General features: G+C 34.9%; 1 protein-coding gene across 10 annotated transcripts in view; it reads right to left on the bottom strand.

Moving 5' to 3' along the window:
* Window positions 1–20,782, bottom strand: part of LOC132481245 (disintegrin and metalloproteinase domain-containing protein 5-like) — a 127,701-nt gene that overhangs the window by 34,187 nt on the left and 72,732 nt on the right. For 9 of the 10 annotated variants that reach the window (XM_060085964.1, XM_060085969.1, XM_060085968.1 and 6 more), the window contains 2 exons: window positions 2,097–2,187; window positions 1,248–1,467 (listed from right to left, as the gene is read on the bottom strand). In XM_060085964.1, coding sequence (XP_059941947.1) covers window positions 1,248–1,467; window positions 2,097–2,187 — 311 coding nt within the window. The remainder of the gene's footprint in view (window positions 1–1,247; window positions 1,468–2,096; window positions 2,188–20,782) is intronic. The other variant, XM_060085966.1, reaches the window with a different exon arrangement.

Below are 20,782 nucleotides of genomic sequence, written 5' to 3'. Positions count from 1 at the left end.
GTATATATATACAATAGAGTATTACTCAGCCATAAATACAAATGAAATTTTGCCTTTTGTGACAACATGGATGGACCTTGAGGGTATTACACTTAATGAAATAAGTCAGAAAGAAAGACAAATACTATATATTACCACATATATGGAAGCTAAAATATGAAATGAGTGAACACAACAAAACAGAAACAGGTATAGAAAACAAACAAGTGGTTACCAGTGGGGATAGGGAAATGGGGAGGGGAAAGAGAGGCACAGGTGATTAAGAATATATATAAAACAAATAAACTGCAAGTATATATTGTACAGCAAAGGGACTATATCCAATATTTTATAATAACTTGAGTATAATCTATAAAAATGTTGAATCACTATGTTACATATCTGAAACTTTTATAATATCATAAATCAACTATACCTCAATAAAAAATGTATGTATATCCTGAGCCCTCAATAAGACAGAACATAACTTCCTACTTTTTAAGTCTGGTATATACATAGTGATTTTTTTCAATAAAGTGCAATATGGAAAGAGGGGGAAAAGAGTAATTTTACAGTGTGAAATCTGGAAACATTACCTCAGCCAGGTAATCAAGGTTAACGTCAACATGCACATATACTTGATATGATGAAAGGGCACTTTACCTGTGCATTTTCCTCCCAAGAACACATAAAACCAATCTAATCACAAGAAAAACATTATACAAATCCAAATTGAGGGACATTCTACAGAATATCAACCAGTTCTACTCCAAAGTGTCAAGGCCATCAAAAACAAGGAAATTTTGAGAAATTGTCAAGAGGAGCTTAAGGACACACATTTAATAAATGTCCTGTGGTATTCTGAGTGGAATCCTGCAAAAGGACACTAAGTAAAAGCCAAGGAAATCTGAATGAAGCATGGAATTCAGTTAAAAATAGTGTATCAACACTGCTTCATTGATTATAGCAAATGTACCATACTGTTGTTAGATGTTAATAATAGGGGTGTTGCTTAGGGGTGAGGTGTTCAATATGGGCAACAGGGAAATCTGGGGGGCGATAGCATGGTCTAAAACTGAATGTGGTGATGGTTGTGCAACTCTATAAATTAATCAAAAGCAGTGAATTGTACACTTATCATGGGTGAATTTTATGGCAAATGATACCTCAATAAGGCCGTTTTAAATGCATTGGTTGGTATATTGGCAAAATGAGTATAAGCATAAAAAATAATTTTTAAAACACTTAAAATATTTAGTTATAATTACCATTTCAGGACCACACATAGTGCCATCTTCTACAAATGTTTGATCTCTGTCTTCGGGTTTCTCAACTGTGGTCAGTGTATCTCTAGGTGTCTTCTCTGTGTTTAGATATGTTGATGTACACACGTCATCTCTTACATGTGTATAAATCACAGATAAATTTGTGCGTGTTACTAAAGCTTTGTGAGGCCAGGTACAAACTAATTTTCCACATAACATATTGCTAGAAGCATAACGAAGAAGAAAAGTTTCTTATTATTTACAGAAATAATGTAGATTGCTGATATAGCTAAATTTTTAAAGTATTTTACTAACTTAAATCCATATTTCAAAACTTTTCTCTAAGTAAATTTTTTTGAGCACACTGACTCATGTATGATGTGGCTCTTTTTGTTTTGTGCAGAAATGTAGCAAGGGAAAAATTAATCATTTTTGTAATCTGACAGCCATGATCTGTTCTATATTAGCTTCTGAAATTTGAGCAAATGATCATTGGTCTTTGATTTTTTTCATTAGTACAATGGGATAAATAATTCTAACTACAAATATTTGATGTATATAAATATATATTTATAATATATAGCATAAATATATAATGAATATAAAGGACCTAACACAATGCCTACCTCATCCCATCAATAAACACAGGTGATTTTTATGGTCATTATTCTAACATTACAGGTACTGAACACATGTTGTTTGTAGGAAATAGGTAATACTGTTCAGCTCAGATCATGAAACAAGAGGAAACTTGTTATAAAATGGCATCTTAGCTTGTACATAATATGTTCCAGAATCTGAGCAATATACAACCTACATTCCAAACAAAATTATAATTTTCTAAATACATACGGGTAATTACAATAGTTTCGGCCACAGTTTCCAAATTTATCTCCTCTTGAATTTATTTCATCAAAACAAGCAAATGGAGCACCTCTAGATGCTAAAAGAAAAAAAGAAACTTAAGTAAGTAAATTACAACACACAATTCCAATTATCATGATAGAAATAATAGACTCAGTCTGGAAATTATAATGTTATCCCTAGGAAGGTTTATAATTACCTTGCATTAAAAAGTTGCTGGGGATAGATCAAGATTAATTACACAAAGAGCAGCATTACTCAAATGTCTATACACTATTAGAGAAATAAGCAGTCATTGCCTCTCTATTCCTCTAAACTGTTTATGTTCTGTCTTAGTTACCTACCAAATGTGAAAATAAAGTCTGCTTTTACTACAAAAAAAAAAAAAAGAGGAAAGAGATGGGATTTATGATGCAATACTGATAAGAAGCCCAAAGAGCATTTGATTTAACTCTTCCTATTCCATACTAGAGTCCTCAGCTGTGTTCCCTAGTATCCTAACAATCACTAAACAAGAACTATTGAATTTTAAAATTAGGAAGGATGTGAATGTTCATCTACTTTGGCCATTTAAAATACTTATATATAATTTTAAGATCATGAAAAATTAAAAGATATTTAAAGTTGCCCCATCACTTTGACTTGATGATTTAGAGGTGGGTAGTGCTGCTCATTTTAATCACATGTAATAAGAACTGAGATCTTTTGTTGTCACTACTTTTAATTGACAAGGGAATTCTCCTTAGCAATTTCACAGATTTTTATAGTTGGAGAACATGATCAATAAACTTCACTCTCTCTCCTGAAAGACACAATCGGTACATATACAGTATGCTACAAAACAGGCCAAAACAGATTTGTGAGAAGAATCCACCATAATTAGCAATTCTCTTTTGAAAACACCAGCTCCTTAACTCACCAGTAAGTACTTAGCTTCTGATTGATTTGCTGCAGTCAAAATACTGATTTGATTAAATTTAATTTAAACTTCCCTACACCCCCAGATTCTATACAGGGCCAGCATTAAGATGATGCAAAATTTATGGTGACCCTTTCTTCAAATGTGCAGACACCTATGCAGGTCTACGGGGATCATGAAAAATATGACACAACCAAAAGAACACAATAAACCTCCAGAAAATGGCCCCAAAGAAGTAGAAGTCCAGGAAATGTCTGACAAGTAATTCAAAATAATTGTTCTAAAGATACTCAGAAAACAGGTAAACAATTTAATGATACAGAGAAAATAATGTAAGGATGAATTAAGAGGTTCAGTAAAGAGGTAGAAAACATTAAAAAAAACAAATTTTGGAGATGAATAAATACAATGACTAACTGAAGAATTCAATAGAGCTTCACTAGCAGACTTGAACAAGTAAAGAGAGAATAAATGACCTAGGAGACAGATCAATTAAAATGACCCAGGAATGTGGATCAAAATGGCAGAGTAGGAGGTCCCTGAGCTCACCTCCCTCATGAACATATCAAAACTACAACTACTTATAGTGTTACTCTCACTGACAGTGACCTGAAGACTAGAAGAATGACTCTTCTACAACCAAGGCTGTAAAGAAAGAACCACATGAAGTCTAGCAGGAGGGGAAGAGAAGTGAGCTAGTAGGGTCCCAGACCACTACTAGGTGACCCAGAAAAGGAGGGGGAAATCACAGCCTCAGGGATCCTCCCTGGGTAACAATGGGTTTGAGTCACATATCAAGCATCCCAGCCCTGGGGTGTGACACGTGGGAGAAAAGCCCCCTTACTTGGTTTGAAAAGCGGTGGGACTTCCAGAGAGCTGTAAGAAAATGAGACTCAACTCTTTCTATTTTTTTTTTTTTATTGGGGTATAGCTGTTGGGAGACTTTACTCTTAAAGAGTGATACACAGACTGGCTTACTCCCATTTCCAGCACAGAAGCAGCATATTGAAAACACATTTGGGAAAGAATGGATCCGAGCACAGTAGTGTGGCTCCAGCCCCTCTGGCACAGACCAAGCCACTAACCAAGATGCAAACATTGGAGAAAAACTGGAACCGGCTCAGAAGTGCACCCACAAGCCCTTGTTCGCAACCAAGGTGGAGGCTGCCATTACAACTGAGAGAAACCCAACTCCCTCAGGGCTCCTGCTCCAGCTCCTTAGGCCTCAGCCATACCCTCAATAGGGTGGAAACTACCACTGAGCCTAGAATTCCCAGCTCCCACCTGGCTCAGTGGGGAAGATGTGGCCCATGCTCACTTTAGTTCCAGCTGTCCCACTAAAGCCACTGGGCACACGTGGACTTGTACAGTGACAATCCCAGACAAGGACATGCCTTCAAGACTGGGATAGGTAACTGTTTCACCTAATTTCATAGAGACAAACAAAAAAAGTTAAACAAAATGAGAAATGGGAATATGTTAAAAAAAAAGATAAAGCCCCTGAAAAATCCTAATGAAATGGTGACAAATAATTTACCTGATAAAGAGTTCAAAGCAATAGTAATAAGAATGCTAACTGAACTTGAGAAAGAATAGACAAACACAATGAGCACTTCAGCGAAGAACTAGAAAATATTTTTTAAAAAGAACCAGTCAGAGCTGAAGAATACAAGAGTGAAATAAAAAATACACCAGAAGGACATAACAGCAGATTAGATGATACAGAAGAACACTGAAATAACCTGGAAGACAGGATAGTGGAATACACCCAATCAGAAAAGCAAAAACAATTTTTAAAAAACTGAGACAATCAAGTATATTAACATTTGCATTGTAGGGTATTCACAAGGAGAAGAGAGAGAGAGAGAGGTAGAAAATATGACTGATGAAATTATGGCTGAAAACTTCCCAATCGTGAAGAAGGAAACAGACATTAAGGTACAGGAATCCACAGACTCCTAAACAAGATGAACTCAAAGAGATGCACATCAAGATACATCACAATTAAAATGGCAAGAGTTAAATATAAAGAGAATTTTAAAGACAATAGGAGAAAAACAAAGTCACATACAAGGGAACCCCTTAAAGGCTACAAGCTGATTTTCTCCAGAAATTTTGAAGGGCAGAAGGAAGGAAGTGGCATGATAATATTTAAAGTGCTGAAAGAAAAAACCTACAACCTAGTATACTCTACCCAGAAAGGTTATCATTCAGAATTGAAAAAGAGTTAAGAGTTTCCAAGATAAGCATAAAGGAAACGAATTCATCACTACTAAACTGACCTTACAAGAAAGGTTGAAGAGTCTTCTTTAACTGAAAAATAAAAATCACACAAAAAATAAGAAAATATAGGAAGGGAAAAATCTCCCTGGTAAAGACACATATAGTAAAGGCAGTGGATCAACCACATAAATTAGCTAGTACAAAGGTTAAAAGACAAAAAGTGTAAAACCAACTTGAACCAAAATAAACACGTAGGGATAAACATGAAGATGTAATATATGACATCAAAAAACACAAAACCTTAGGGAAGGGAGTAAAAAATGTAGATCTTTTAGAATGTGTTAGAATAGAGAACTACAAAAACAACTAGAAAAGCAAGAAAATGTCAACAAGTACATACCTATCAATAATCGCTTTTAACTGTCAAGGGACTAAATGCTCCAATCAAAAGACACAGAGTAGCAGACTGGTTTTTTAAAAAAGACCCATTTATATGCTTCCTACTAGAGACTCATTTCAGACCTAAAGACAAACATAGAGTGAAAATGAGGGGATGGAAAAAGACATTTTATGAAATGGAAATTTCAAAAAAAGTCAGAGTAGCAATATTCATACCAGACAAAGGAGACTTTAGAATAAAGTCCATGATAAAAGACAAAGAAGGTCATTATAAAATGATAAAGGGGTCCACAGAGAAAAGAATGTAACATTTATAAACATATATGCACCTACTATAAAGGTACCCAAATATATAAAGCAAATATTAAAAAACATAAAGGGAACAAGTGACAGGAATGCAATCATAGTAAGGAACTTTAACACCCCACTTAGATCAATGGATAGGTCATCCAGACAGAAAACCAAATAAGGAAACAATGGCCTTAAATGACACATTAGACAAGGTGGATTTGATAGATATCTACAGGACATTCCACAGAAAATCAGCAGAATATACATTCTTTCCAAGTGCACATTTCTAGTCTCTAGGATGGATCACATGCTAGCCCAGAAAACAACTTAGCAAATTTAACAAGTTGAAATTATATCAAGTATCTTTTCTGAACAAAACGGTATGAAACTAGAAATAAATTACAGAAAAAACACAGAGATGTGAACACTAAACAACATGCTACTAAAAACTAACAGGTCAATGAAGAAATCAAAAAGGAAATCAGAAATTACCTTGAGACAAATGAAAATTAGAACACAACTTTCCAAAATCTAAAGAACACAACAAAAGCCGTTCTAAGAGAGAATTTTATAACAATACAGACTTACCTCATGAAACTAGAAAAATCTCAAATAAACAACTTAACCTACCATTTAAGGGAATTAGAAAAAGAAATAAAAACAAAGCCCAAAGTCAGCACAAGGAAGGAAATTATGATAATCAGAGTGGAAATAAATAAAACAGGGTCCCAAAAAACTATAGAAAACATCAAGAAAATCAAGAGATGGTTTTTTGAGAAAATAAACAAAACAGATAAGCCTTTAGCCAGGCTCATTAAGAAGAAATGAGAGAGGACTCAAATAAACAAAATTAGAAGTGAACAGCAGAAGTTACAATGATATCACAGAAATACAAACAATCATATAACAATACCATTATATATAAACAAATTGGGCAACATAGAAGAAAGTGATTAAATCCTAGAAACATACAATCTTCCAAGACTGAATCAGGAAGAAATAGATAAACTGAACAGACATGGATTACTGGTATGGAAATTGAATCAGTAATCAGAAAAATCCAACAAACAAAAGTCCAGGACCAGACAGCTAAACATGGGAATTCAACCAAACATTTAAAGAAAAGATAATGCTTATCTTTCTCAAACTATTAAAACAATTGAACTTGAGGGAAAACACTCAATCTCGTTCTATGAGGCAAGCATTTCTCTGATACCCAAACAAAAACACTACAAAAAAAGAAAATTACAGGCCAATATCTCTGATGAACTGAGATGCAAAAATCCTCAACAAAATATTAGCAAACAAAATTCAACAATACATAGAAAAGATCATGCAACATAATCAAGTTGGATTTATCCTAGGGATGCAGAATGGTTCAATATCCACAAATCAATCAATGTGATACACCGTATTAACAAAACAGATAAATATCACCTAATTGTCTCAATAAATGCATAAAAAGTGTTTGACAAAATTCAACATCCACGCGTAATAAAAACTCTCAATAAAATTGGTACAGAGGGAATGCATCTCAACATAATAAAGGCCATTTATGGCAAACCCACAGCTAACAGCATACTCATAATGACAAGCTGAAAGCTTGTTCTCTAAGATCAGGAGCAAGATAAGAATGCCTACTCTGACCATTTCTATTTAATGTAGTGTCAGAAATACTAGCCACAGCAATCAGATAAAAAAAAAAAACTGCACCGAAATTTGAAGGGAAGATTTAAATCAGTCACTATTTGCGGATGATACGATACTATATATAGAATATCCCAAAGTCCCACCAAAAAAACATACAGACTAACAAATGAATTCAGTAAAGTTGCAGGATACAAGATTAATATAGAGAAATCTGTTGCTTTAAAATAAACAGTAAAATATCAGTAATGGAAAGCAAAAAACAGCGCTGCAATGAACACTGGGGTGCACATGCCCTTTTGAACCATGTTTTTCTCTGGATATATACCAAGGAGTGGGACTGCTGGGTCATATGGTAGCTCCATTTTTAGTTTCTTAAGGAAAATCCATACTGTTCTTCATAGTGGCTGCACCAATTTACACTCCCACGAACAGTGTAGGATGGTTCCCTTTTCTCCACACTGTCTCCATCATTTACTGTTTGTAGATTTTTTGATGATGGCCATTCTGACTGTGAGGTGATATCTCACTGTAGTTTTGATTTGCATTCCTCTAATAATTAGCGATGTTGAGCATCTTTTCATGTACCTCTTGGCAATTTGTATGTCTTCTTTGGAGAAATGTCTATTTAGGTCATCTTCCCACTTTTTGATTGTGTTTGTTTGTTTTTTTGATATTGAGCCACATGCTGTTTGTAAATTTTGGGACTTAATTCCTTGTCAGTCGCATTGTTTGCAAATATTTTCTCCCATTCTGTGAGTTGTCTTTTTGTGTATGGTTTTCTTTGTTATGCAAAAGCTTATGAGTTTAATTAGGTTGCAGTTGTTTATTTTTGTTTTATTTGCATTACTCTAGAGAGAGCTCAAAAAAAGATATTGCTGTGATTTATGTCAAAGAATGTTGTGCCTATGTTTTCCACTAAAAGTTTTATAGTATCCGGTCTTACATTTAGGTTTTTAATCCATTTTGTGTTTATTATGTGTATGGTGTTAAAGGATGTTTTACTTCCAAGTTTTTACGTGTAGCTGTCCAGTTTTCCCAACATCATTTATTGAAGTGACTGTCTTTCCTCCATTGATAGTCTTGCATTCTTTGTTATAGATTAATTGACCATAGGTGTTTGGGTTTATTTGTTGAGTTTCTATCCTGTTCCATTGATCTATATTTCTGTTTTTGTGACAGCACCATACTGTTTCGATTACTGTAGCTTTGTAGTATAGTGTGAAGTCAGGGAGCTGGATTCCTCCAGCTCCATTCTTCTTTCTCAAGATTGCTTTGGCTATTCAGGGTCCTTTGTTTCTCCATACAAATATTAAGATTTCTTGTTCTAGTTCTTTGGAAAATGCCATTGGTAATTTGAAAGGGATTACACTGAATCTGTAGATTGTCTTGTGTAGGATAGTTGTTTTGACAATATTGATTCTTCTGTTCCAAGAACATGGTATATACTGTTCCATCTGTTTGTGTCATCTTCGATTACTTTTAACAGCATTTTATAGTTTCTGAAGTACAGTTCTTTTTTATTTTATTCTTTTTGATGCAGTGGTAGATGGGATTGTTCCTTAATTTCTCTTTCTGATCTTTGTATTAATTTTGTATCCTGAAACTTTACCTAATTCATTGATGAGCTCTAGTCGTCTTCTCATAGCATCTTTTGGATTTTTCATGTATAGTATCATGTCATCTGCAAACAGTGACAGTTTTGCTTTTTCTTTTCCAATTTGGATTTCTTTTGCTTTTCTGATTGCTGTGGCTAGGACTTCTGAAACTATGTTGAATAAAACTGGTGAGTGGACATCCTTGTCTTGTTCCTGATCTTAGAGGAAATGCTTTCAGCTTTTCACCATTGAGTATGTTGTTAGCTGTGCCCTTGTTATATATGGCCGACATTATGTTGAGGTATGTTCCTTCTATACCCACTTTCTGGTGCGTTTTTATCATAAATGGGTGTTGAATTTTGTCAAAAGCTTTTTCTGCGTCTATTGAGATGATTACATGGTTTTTATTCTTCAGTTTGTTAATGTGATGATTCTCATGGATTGATTCACGTATGTTGAAGAATCCTTGCATCCCTGGGATAAACCCCACTTGATCATGGTGTAGGAGCCTTTTATGTATTGCTGGATTCGGATAGCTAGTATTTTGTTGAGGATTTTTGTATCTATATTCACCACTGATATTGGCCTATAATTTTCTTTTTTTATGGTATCTTTGTCTGGTCTTAGTATCAGGGTGATGGTGGCCTCATCGAATGAGTTTGAGAGTGTGTTTTCTGCAGCAATTTTTTGGAATAGTTTCAGATGGATAGGTGTTAACTCCTCTCTAAATGTTTAATAGAATTCACCTGTGAAACCATCTGGTCCTAGACTTTTGTTTGTTGGGAGTGTTTTAATCTCAGTTTCAATTGCAGTACTTTTTTTGACTGTCCTGTTCATATTTTCTATTTCTTTCCACTTCAGTCTTGGGAAATTGTACTTTTCTAAGAATTTGTCCATTTCTTCCAGGTTGTCCAAGTTATTGGCATATAGTTGCTGTAGTAGTCTCTTATGATCCTTTGTATTTCTGTGGTGTCCATTGTAACTTCTTTTTCATTTTAATTTTATTGACTTAAGTCCCCTTCCTTTTTTTTTTTTTTTTTTTTGATGAGTCTGGGTAAAGGTTTATCAATTTTGCCAATCTTTTCAAATAAGAAACTTTTAGTTTCACTGATCTTTTCTATTTTTTTCATTTGTTTCTGCCCTCATATTAATGATTCTTTCCTTCTACTAACTTTGGCTTTTGTTTCTTCTTCTTTCTCTAGTTGCTTTAGTTGTAAGGTTAGGTTGTTTACTTGTGATTTTTCTCATTTCATGAGGTAAGGTTGTATTGCTATAAACTTCCCTCTTAGAATTTCTTCTGTCATGTCCCATAGGATTTGGATCATCATGCTTTTGTTTTCAACTGTTTCTAGGTACTTTTTAAATTTCCTCTTTGATTTATACAGTAATCAATTGGCTGTCTCATAGCACATTGTTTAGCCTCCACATGTTTGTGCTTTTGCAGTTTTTCTTTCTTCTAGTTGATTTCTAGTCTCATAGTGTTGTGGTCAGAAAATATGCTGGATATGATTTCAATTTTCTTAAATTTACTGAGCCTCACTTTGTGGCCCAGCATGTGGACAATCCTGGAGAATGTTGCATATGCACTTGAAAAGAATGTGTACCCTGGTGCTTTTGGGTGGAATTCTCTATAAATATCAGTTAAGTCTATCTGGTCTAAGGCCTGTGTTTCCATACTGATATTTTGTCTGGATGATCTGTCCATTGATGAAAGTGGGGTGTTGAAGTCCCACACTATTATTGTGTTACTGTCAATTTCCATTTTCATGGAGTAACTTTTTTCATCCCTTCACTTTCAGTCTGTTTGTGTCTCTGGATCTGAAGTGGGTCCCTTGAAGACAGCATATATACAGGTCTTGCTTTTGTATCCATTCAGCCAGTCTATGTCTTTTAATTGGAGCATTTAATCCATTTACATTTAAGGTAATTATCAATATGTGTGTTCCTACTGCCATTTTCTTAATTGTTTTGCATTTGTTTTTGTAGGTCTTTTTTCTTCCCTTCCTCTTTTGTTCTTTTCTCTTATGGTTTGATGACTAACTTTAGTGTTGTGTTGGATTTCTTTTTATTTTTTGTGTATCTATTGTAGATTTTTGGTTTGTGGTTACCATGAGGATTTGATATTGCAGTCTATATATAAACAAGATCGTCTTAACTTGCTGGTCTTTTAATTTCAAATGCATTTCCAACATCCTGCATTTGTGCTCTCCTCTTCTCACAATTGCAGGTTTTGATATTGTATTTATGTGTAGGTTATTTCCTATCTTAACTTTGTGTTTGTCTTTAGTGGTGAGCTTTTCCATTCATAATTTTCTTTTTTTTTTAGTAATGGCGCTTTCTTTTCTGTTTAGAGAAGTTCCTTTAGCATTTGTTGCAAAGCTGGTTTGGTGGTGCTGAATTCTCTTACCTTTTACTTGTCTGTAAAGCTTTTGATTTCTTCATCAAATCTGAATGAGGGCTTTGCTGGGTAGAGTATGCTTGATTGTAGGTTCTTCCCTTTCATCACTTTAAATATATTGTGCCACTCCCTTCTGGCCTGCAGAGTTTCTGCTGAGAAATCAGCTGATAACCTTATGTGAGTCCACTTGTATGTTATTTGTTGCTTTTCATATTTTTTGTCTTTAATTTTTGTCAGTTTGATTCCTATCTGTCTCAGCAAGTTCTTCCTTAGGTATATCCTGCCTGGACTCTCTGTGCTTCCTGGACTTGGGTGACTGTTTCCTTTCCCATGTTAGGGAAGTTTTCAGCTATTATCTCTTCAAATATTTTCTCAGGTCCTTTCTCTCTTCTCCTTCTGGGACCCCTTTAATGTGAATGTTGGTACGTTTAATGTTATCCAAAACGTCTCTTAGACTGTCTTCATTTCTTTTCATTCTTCTTTCTTTATTCTGTTCTGTGGCAGTGATTTACACCATTCTCTCTTCCAAGTCATTTATCTGTTCTTCTGCCTCAGTTACTCTGCTATTGTTTCCTCCTAGTGAATTTTTCATTTCAGTTATTGTACTGTTCATCTCTGTCTTTTTGTTCTTTCATTCTTCTAGGTCTTCGTTAAAGATTTCTTGTATTTTCTCATACTGTGCTTCCATTCTTTTTCCAGGATCTTGGATCATCTTCATTATCATTACTCTGAATTCTTTTTCCAGTAAATTGCCTATCTCCATTTTACTTAGTTGTTCTTCTGGGGTTTTATCTTGTTCCTTTATCTGGGACATATTCCTCTGCCATTTCATCTTGTCTAACTTTCTGTGTTGCAGCTTCCATTCCGCAGGCTAAAGGGTTGTAGTTCTTCTTTCTTCTGCTGTCTGCCCTCTGTTGGTTGAGGCAGGCTAAGGGGCTTGTGCAGGCTTCCTGGAGGCATCATTCTCTCTGACTTCAGACTATACTACAAAGCTACAGTAATCAAAACAGCATGATACTGGCACAAAAACAGACATAAATTACTGGAACAAAATAGACGGCCCAGAAATAAACCCACACACATATGGTCAATTAATCTACAGCAAAGAAGGCAAGAATACACAATGGGAAAATGACAATCTCTTCAATAAGTGGTGCTGGGAAAAGCTAGACAACTACATCTTTAAGAACGAAATTAGAGTGTTTTCTCACTCCATTTACAAAAATTAACTCAAAATGCATTAAAGACCTAAATGTAAAACCTGAAACCATTAAACCCCTAGGAAAAATACACAGGCAATACATTGGTCTTAGCAATATTTTTATTGGATTTGTCTCCTCAGGTATGGGGAATAAAAGCAAAAATAAACAAATGAGACCTAATCAAACTTTTAAAATTTTGCACAGCAAAGCAAACTATCAAGAAAATTAGAAGCCACCTACTGACTGGTAGAAGATATTTGCAAAACATACATCTGATAAGAGTTTAATATTGAAAATACATAAAGAACTTACAACTCAACATAAACAAACAAACAAACAAACAAACAAACAACCTGATATCAAAATGGGCAGAGTACCTGAATAGGTATTTTTCCAAAGAAGACATGCAGGTGCCCAACAGATAAATGGAAAGGTGCTCAACATCACTAATTATCAGGAAAATGCAAATGAAAACCAAAATGAGATATCACTTCACACCTCTCAGAATGTGTATCATCAAAAAGCCTACAAATAACAAATGTTGGCACAGATGTGGAGAAAGCGGAACCCTCGTACACTGTTGGTGCAAATGTAAATTGGTGCAGTCACTATGGAAAACAGAATGGAGGTTCCTCAAACAATTAAAAATAGAACTACCATGTGATTGAGAAATTCCACTCCTGGGTGTTCATCCAAAAGAAAAATAAAAACACTAATTTGAAAAGATACATGCACCCTAATGTTCATAGCAGCTTTATTTGCTACATAGCCAAAATATGGAAACAACATAAGTGTCCATCAGCTAATGAATGGATAAAAATTATGTGGTATATGGTATACAATGAAATATTACTCAGCCATAAAAACTAATGAAATTTTGCCATTTGCAACAATATGGATGGACCTGGAGGGTTATGCTTAGTGAAAGTCATATAGAGAAAGAAAAATACTGTATGTTTTCACTTAGATGTGAAATCAAAAAAATAAATAAAACAAGCAAATGAATGTAACAGAAAAGAAGCAGAATCACAGATACAAACTAGTTACCAATTGAGAGAGGCTTTTAGGAGTGGCAAGTTATAGGAAGGGGATTAACAGTTACAAACTACAAGGTATAAAAATAAATAAAATATTTGAATATAAAATACACCACAGGAAATGTAGCCTATATTTTGTAATAACTTTATATCAAGTATAATTTATAAAAATATAAAATCAGGAATTCCCAGAGAGTCCAGTGGCTAGGTCTCTGCACTTCCACTGCAGGGGGCATGGGTTTGATCACTGGTCGGGAACTAAGATAACATGTGCCACATGGTACAGCCAAAAATAAATGAATGAATGAGTGAATAAATAAAATCACTATATTGTACACCTGAAACTAACATAATATTGTAAATAAACTATACTTCCATAAAATAAAATAAACAAAATTATTGAATTAGAGGAGACAAAAAATAGAATGAAAAGGAATGAAGAACACCTACCTGACCTATGGGATACCGTCAAAGAAATGATGAACACATCATTGTAGTCCCAGAAGGAGAAGAGAGTGAGGAAGGGATAGAATGCTTCTTTAAAGAAATAATGGATGATAATGTCCCATGCCTGGGAGGGATTTGGATAACCAAGTTTATAAAGCTAATAGATCACCTCAAAATTCAACTCAAAGTAATCTTTTGCAATGCACATAATCATAAGACTGTCTAAACCAAAGACAATGAGATAATTATAAAAGCAGCAACAGAAAAAACTTTTCTCATACAAGGAAACTCCCATAAGGATATCTAAATTTCTCAGTAGAGACTTTGCAGGCCAGGAGAGAATGGGATGATCTATTCAAACTGCTAAGAGAAAGAAACTGTCAAACAAGAATGTTTTAACCAGAAAAGTTGTTCATCAGAATTGAAGGGGAAATAAAGACTTTCCCTAAAAAACAAAAACAGAGGGAATTCACCACCACTAAACCTGTCTTACAGGAAATGTTGAAAAGAGTTCTACAAGCTGAAGTAAAGGGATGCTAATTAGTAACATTAAAACAAATGAAAGGGCTTCCCTGGTGGCGCAGTGGTTGAGAATCTGCCTGCCGATGCAGGGAACATGGGTTCGTGCCCCGGTCTGGGAAGATCCCACATGCCGCGGAGCAGCTAGGCCCGTGAGCCATGGCCGCTGAGCCTGCGCGTTCGGAGCCTGTGCTCTGCAACGGGAGAGGCCACAACAGTGAGAGGCCCGCGTACCGCAAAAAAAAGAAAAGAAAAAAAAAACATGAAAATGTGGAACATACTGGTAAAAACAAGCATATAGTCCGATTCAGTATGCTCTAATACTGTAATATGGTGATGTGTCAACTCCTTGATTCTAATATAAAAGTTGGAGGAAGAAAGTATTAAAAATAGCTATAGCTTCAATAACTTTTAGTGGGTACACAATATGAAAAGATGTAGTTCTCAGTACAAGAAAAATTGTTTGTAATTATACATGGTGACAGATGTTAACACTTGTTATGATCATTTTGCAATATTTAAAAGTATTGAATCACTATGTTGCACAACTGATATTAACATAATATATTTCAATTATACCTCAATTTAAAAAAATGTAAATGGTGATATTGATAATATGAAAGGGGGATAAAAGGATAGAGTTTTTAATGTGATCAAAGATAAATTATCAGTGCTATATATATATATATAAAATACACATATATATATGTATGTAAACATGACTTACATATGTTTTATGTGAGTCTCTTGGTAACCACAAAGCAAACACTTAAAGTAGATACAGAAAAGATAAACAGAAGGGAATCAAAGTATACCACTATAGAAAATCATTAATTTACAAAAGAAGGTAAAAAGAAAAGAATAAAAGAAAAATAGAGTTACAAAACACCCAGAAAACAACAAATAAAATGGCATTAGTTGACTGTTAAGTATCGGTAATTCTTTAAACATTAATGAACTGAATTCTCCAGTCAAAAGGCATATGGTGGCTGGATAGAAAAAAAAAAAAAGACCCTATTATGCAGCCTACAAGAGACTCAGTAGAGTTTTAAGGACACAAAGAATGTCAAAAGTAAGACATGGTAAAATATATTCCATGCAAGTGGAAGCCAAAAGAGAGCAAAGGTAACTATATTTACATCAGACAAAATAGACTTCAGGCAAAAATAGAAACAAGAGACCAAGATGGTCATTATGTAATGATAAAGAGGTCAATTCATCAAGAAGATATAACAATCATAAATATATATGCACTCAACAATGGAGCACCTAACTACATTAAGCAAATACTAACAGATATGAAGGGAGAAATAGATAAAAATACAATAATAGTAGGGGAACTCAACACACCACTTTCAACAATGGATAGTTCATTCAGACAGAAAATCAACAAATAAATGTTGGACATGAACCATACATTAAACCAAAGGGATCTGACAAACATATTTAGAATATTCCATCCAACAGCAGCAGAATTCACATTCTTCTCAAGCACACATGGTACATTCTCCAGTATAGAGTAGTGTTAGGTCACAAAACAAGGCTTAGCAAATTTAAGAAGACTGACATCATAGTAATTATATTTTCTGACCACAAAGGTATAAAACTAGAAATCAATAACAGAAGTGAAGCTGGAAAATTAACAAATATGTGGATATTAAACAATATGCTCCTGCACAACCAGTGGGTCAAAGAAGAAATCAAACAGGAAATCAAGAAATATCTTAAAACAAACAAAAATATAACATATGAAAATCTCTGGGATGCTACAAAAGCAGTTCTAAAAAGAAAGCTTACAACAACAAATGGTACATTAAGAAAAAATAAAGATCTCAAAAAATCTCACTTTACTTAACAAGGAAGTAGAATAAAAACTAAGGCGAATGTTAGCAGAAAGAAGGAAATAACAAACATCAGAGCAGAAATAAATGAAATAGAGACCAGAAAATAATAAAACAAAATGAAGAGCTGGTTTTTTGAAAAGAAAGAGATTTGACAAAACTTTAGCTAGACTAAGTCAGAAAAAAGAGGAGGCTCAAATAAATAAGAGAATTTAAAGAGAAAATATTACAACTGGTACCATAGAGTACAAAGGATCCTGAGAGACTACTATCAACAATTATAAACCAACAAACCGGAAAATCTAGAAAAAATGGATAAAATCTTCAAATACATACAAACTACCAAGACTGAAACACGAAGAAATAGAAAATCCGAACAGACTAATTACAAATAAGGAGATTCACAAAACTTCCAACACAGAAAAGCCCAGGACCAGGTGGTTTCACAGGTGAATATCAAACATTTAAAGAAGAATGAATGTCCATCCTTCTCAAACTCTTCCAGAAGACTGAAGAGAAGGAAACACCTGCAAACTCAATTTATGGGGCCAGCATTATCCTGCTACCAAAACCAAAGTGTAAGGATACTACAAGAAAATTATAGACCAATAACCCAATAACCCCATAAATACAGATGCTAAAGTTCTCAGTAATTTTAGCAAACCAAATTCAACATCACATTAAAATAATAATTCACCATGATCAAGTGGGATTTATCTCTGGGATGCAAGGTTGGTTCAACGAATGGAAATCAATAAATATGATATGCCACATTAAGAGAATGAAAGATAAAATTATATGATCATCTCAATAAATGCATAAAAGGCATTTGACATAATACAACATCCTCTCATGGTAAAAACTCTCAACAAATTGGGACTGGAAGGAACATACTGCAACACAACAAAGGCCATATATGACAAACTCACAGCCAATGTCATACTCAGTGGTGAAAGGTTGAAAACTTTTCTTCCATGATCAGGAAAAAGACAATGGGACCCATTCTCACCAGTCCTACTCAATATAGCACTGGAAGTCATAGCTAGAGCAATTCAGAAAGACAAAAAATGAAAGGCATCCAAATCAGAAAGGAAGAAATAAAATTGCCCTTGTTTGCAGATGATATGACCTTATATACAGAAAATCCTAAGACTCTACAAAAAAATTCTTAGAATAAACAAATTTAAGTTACAGGATACAAAACATATATGAGACAGTTGCATTTCTGCCCACTAATAACTAAACATTTGAAAAAGAAAAAGAAACAAAGAAACCAATCCAATTTACAAAAGGATTTGAAAGAATAAAATACTTAGGAATAAATTTAACCAAGGAGGTGAAATATCTGTCCACTGAAAACAAGGCTTTGATGAAAGTAATTAAAGAAGACACAAACAAATGGGACTATATCCCATTATCATGTATTGGAAGAATTAATATTATTTAAACATCTGTATTATGCAAAGCTGTCTATAGATTCAATGCAATCTCTATCAAAATTCCAATGGCATTTTTCAACAGAAATAGAAAAAACAATCCTATCATTTTTGTGGAGCCATAAAAGACCCTATATAGCCAAAGCAATCCTGAGAAAGAAAAATAACAAGCCAAGGGCTTCACCCTTCTTGATTTCAAATTACACTAAAAGTTATAGTAATCAAAACAATATGGTATTGCCACAAAAACAGACACATAGAACAATGGAACATAGTTGAGAGCCCATAAATAATCCCCTACACACAGTCCACTAATATTTGACAAGGGAGCCAAGAAACTCAATAGAGAAAGGAGAGTCTACTCAATTAATGCTGTTGGGAAAACTGCATAACCACATGCAGAAGAATGCAATTGGACCTCTATCTTACACTGCTCAGAAAAATGAACTTGAAATGGACTAAAAACTCAAAGATAAGACATGAAACTGTAAAACTTCTAGAAGGAAACATAGGGAAAGAGCTCCTTGACATTTATCTTGGCAGCAGCAATTTCCTGAATGTGACACCAAAAGCAGAAGCAACAAAAGCAAAAATAAGTGAGACTACATCAAACTAAAAAGCTACTGCAGAGCAAAAGAAAAAAGTAATAAAATAAAAAGAAACCTACAGAAGGGGAGAATATTTGAAAATCATATATGTGATAAGGCATTCATATCCAAAGCATATAGAGAACTCTTACAACTCCATAACAACAACAACAAAGATTCGAAAATGCACAAAGGATCTGAATAAACATTTTCCATAGAAGACATGCAAATGACCAATTAGTACATGAAAAGGTGCTCAACATTATGAATTACCAGGAAAATCCAAATCAAAATCACAGTGAGACATCACATCACACCCTTTACTTTTGCTATTATCAAAAAGATAAAAGATAACAAGTGTTGACAAGGATGTTGAGAAAAGGGAAAACTTGTACACTGTTAGGGGGAATGTGAATTGGTGCAGCCACTATGGAAAACAGTATGGAGATTCCTCAAAATCTTAAAAATAGAACTACCACATGATGCAGCAAACCCACTTCTGGGTACACATCAAAAGAAATTGAAATAAGGATCTCAAAGAGATATCTGAACTTCCATGTTCATGGCAGGTTTATTCACAATATCCAAAATATATAAACAATTTAAGTCTTCAGCAATGGATGGCTGTAAAAAATATATATATGTATAACAGAATATCATTCAGCCATGAAAAGAAGGAATTCCTGCCATTTGAGACAACCTGGATGAATCTTGATGGCATTATAAGTGAAATAAATCAGATCAAGAAAGGCAAATATTGGGCCTCCCTGGTGGCGCAGTGGTTAAGAGTCCGCCTGCCGATGCAGGGGATACGGGTTCGTGCCCCGGTCTGGGAGGATCCCATATGCCGCGGAGCGGCTGGGCCCGTGAGCCATGGCCGCTGGGCCTGCGCGTCCGGAGCCTGTGCTCCACAACGGGAGAGGCCACAACAGTGAGAGGCCCGCATACCGCAAAAAGAAAAAAAAAAAAAAAAAAAAAAGGCAAATATTGTATGATATCACTTATATGTGGAATCCAGAATCCACATATCAGTGATATCAGAGAAAGCGAGATTCAGAGAAAGAGAGTAATGTGGTGGTTATCATGGGCTCCAAGTAGTGGAAATAGGGAGATATTGGTTGAAGGGTACAAACTTCCAGTTATAATATTAGCAAGTTCTGTGAATCTAATGTACAGCATGGTGATTACAGCTAAGAATACTGTGTCATATACTTGAAAGTTGCAAAGAGAGTAAATCTTTAAAGTTTTCACCACAAAAAGGAAATGGTAATTATGTGACAGGATGGAGGTGTTAGCTAATGCAATGGTGAGAATCATTTTTGCAATGTTTAAATGTATCATAGCAACAATTTTTACACTTTAAACTTACACCTTGTTATATGTCAATTATATCTCAATAACATTGGTGGGGGGGAGATTCCCAAGGGAGAAAGACACCAGCAACATAGTGGTATAGGAAGCACTAGAAGAAAGCCCTCTCACAAATACAGATTCAGCAACAATTCATAAATAAATTCCCTTTGTGATGAACCTGAAAATAAATGAAAGTCTCATCTTTTCTGGGAGAAAGCAAAACCACTGGAGTCAGTAGGGAGATTCAGGACCCCTCTTGCCAGAAACCTGCCCTAGTGCAGTGCTTACAAGCAGAAAGCTCTCAGCTTCACCCAGAAGAGAGAAGGAATTTGTTTGCAGGTCCAGCACCCATATATTTCCAAGGAGGCTTTCCATAGATCTGGAATTTGCTTTTCAAGTTCTGGGAGCTCTGATGGGTCTGGACAATCTAGCTGCCTGGGGGACAACAAGGACAGCATCTTGGCATATTTGACACCAAGGGTACTCCCCCGTGCTCACCAAAGGGTGAGTGGATGAATAATCCCAGCTCTCAATTTCCCCCTTGAAAGGGAAAGAGAAGATCCATTTGTCCAGAGCCCCAAATATCACTTCTACAAACTGAACAGAAAAATGCACTAGAGGGGTTCAACAACAGACTAGGTCAAGCAGAAGAAAGCATCAACAAACCTGAATACAGGTCATTGAAAATTATGTAGTAAGAAGAGCAAACAAGACAAAAGAATGAAAGCAAGTGAAGAAAGCTTAAGGGACTTATGGGACACCACCAAAGGCACTAAT

Source organism: Mesoplodon densirostris, chromosome 20 (assembly GCF_025265405.1).
Source record: "Mesoplodon densirostris isolate mMesDen1 chromosome 20, mMesDen1 primary haplotype, whole genome shotgun sequence".
In the NCBI taxonomy this organism is placed as follows: domain Eukaryota; kingdom Metazoa; phylum Chordata; class Mammalia; order Artiodactyla; family Ziphiidae; genus Mesoplodon; species Mesoplodon densirostris.
Note: the sequence above shows the minus strand (reverse complement) of the source record. Positions and strands in the feature narration are given on the sequence as shown.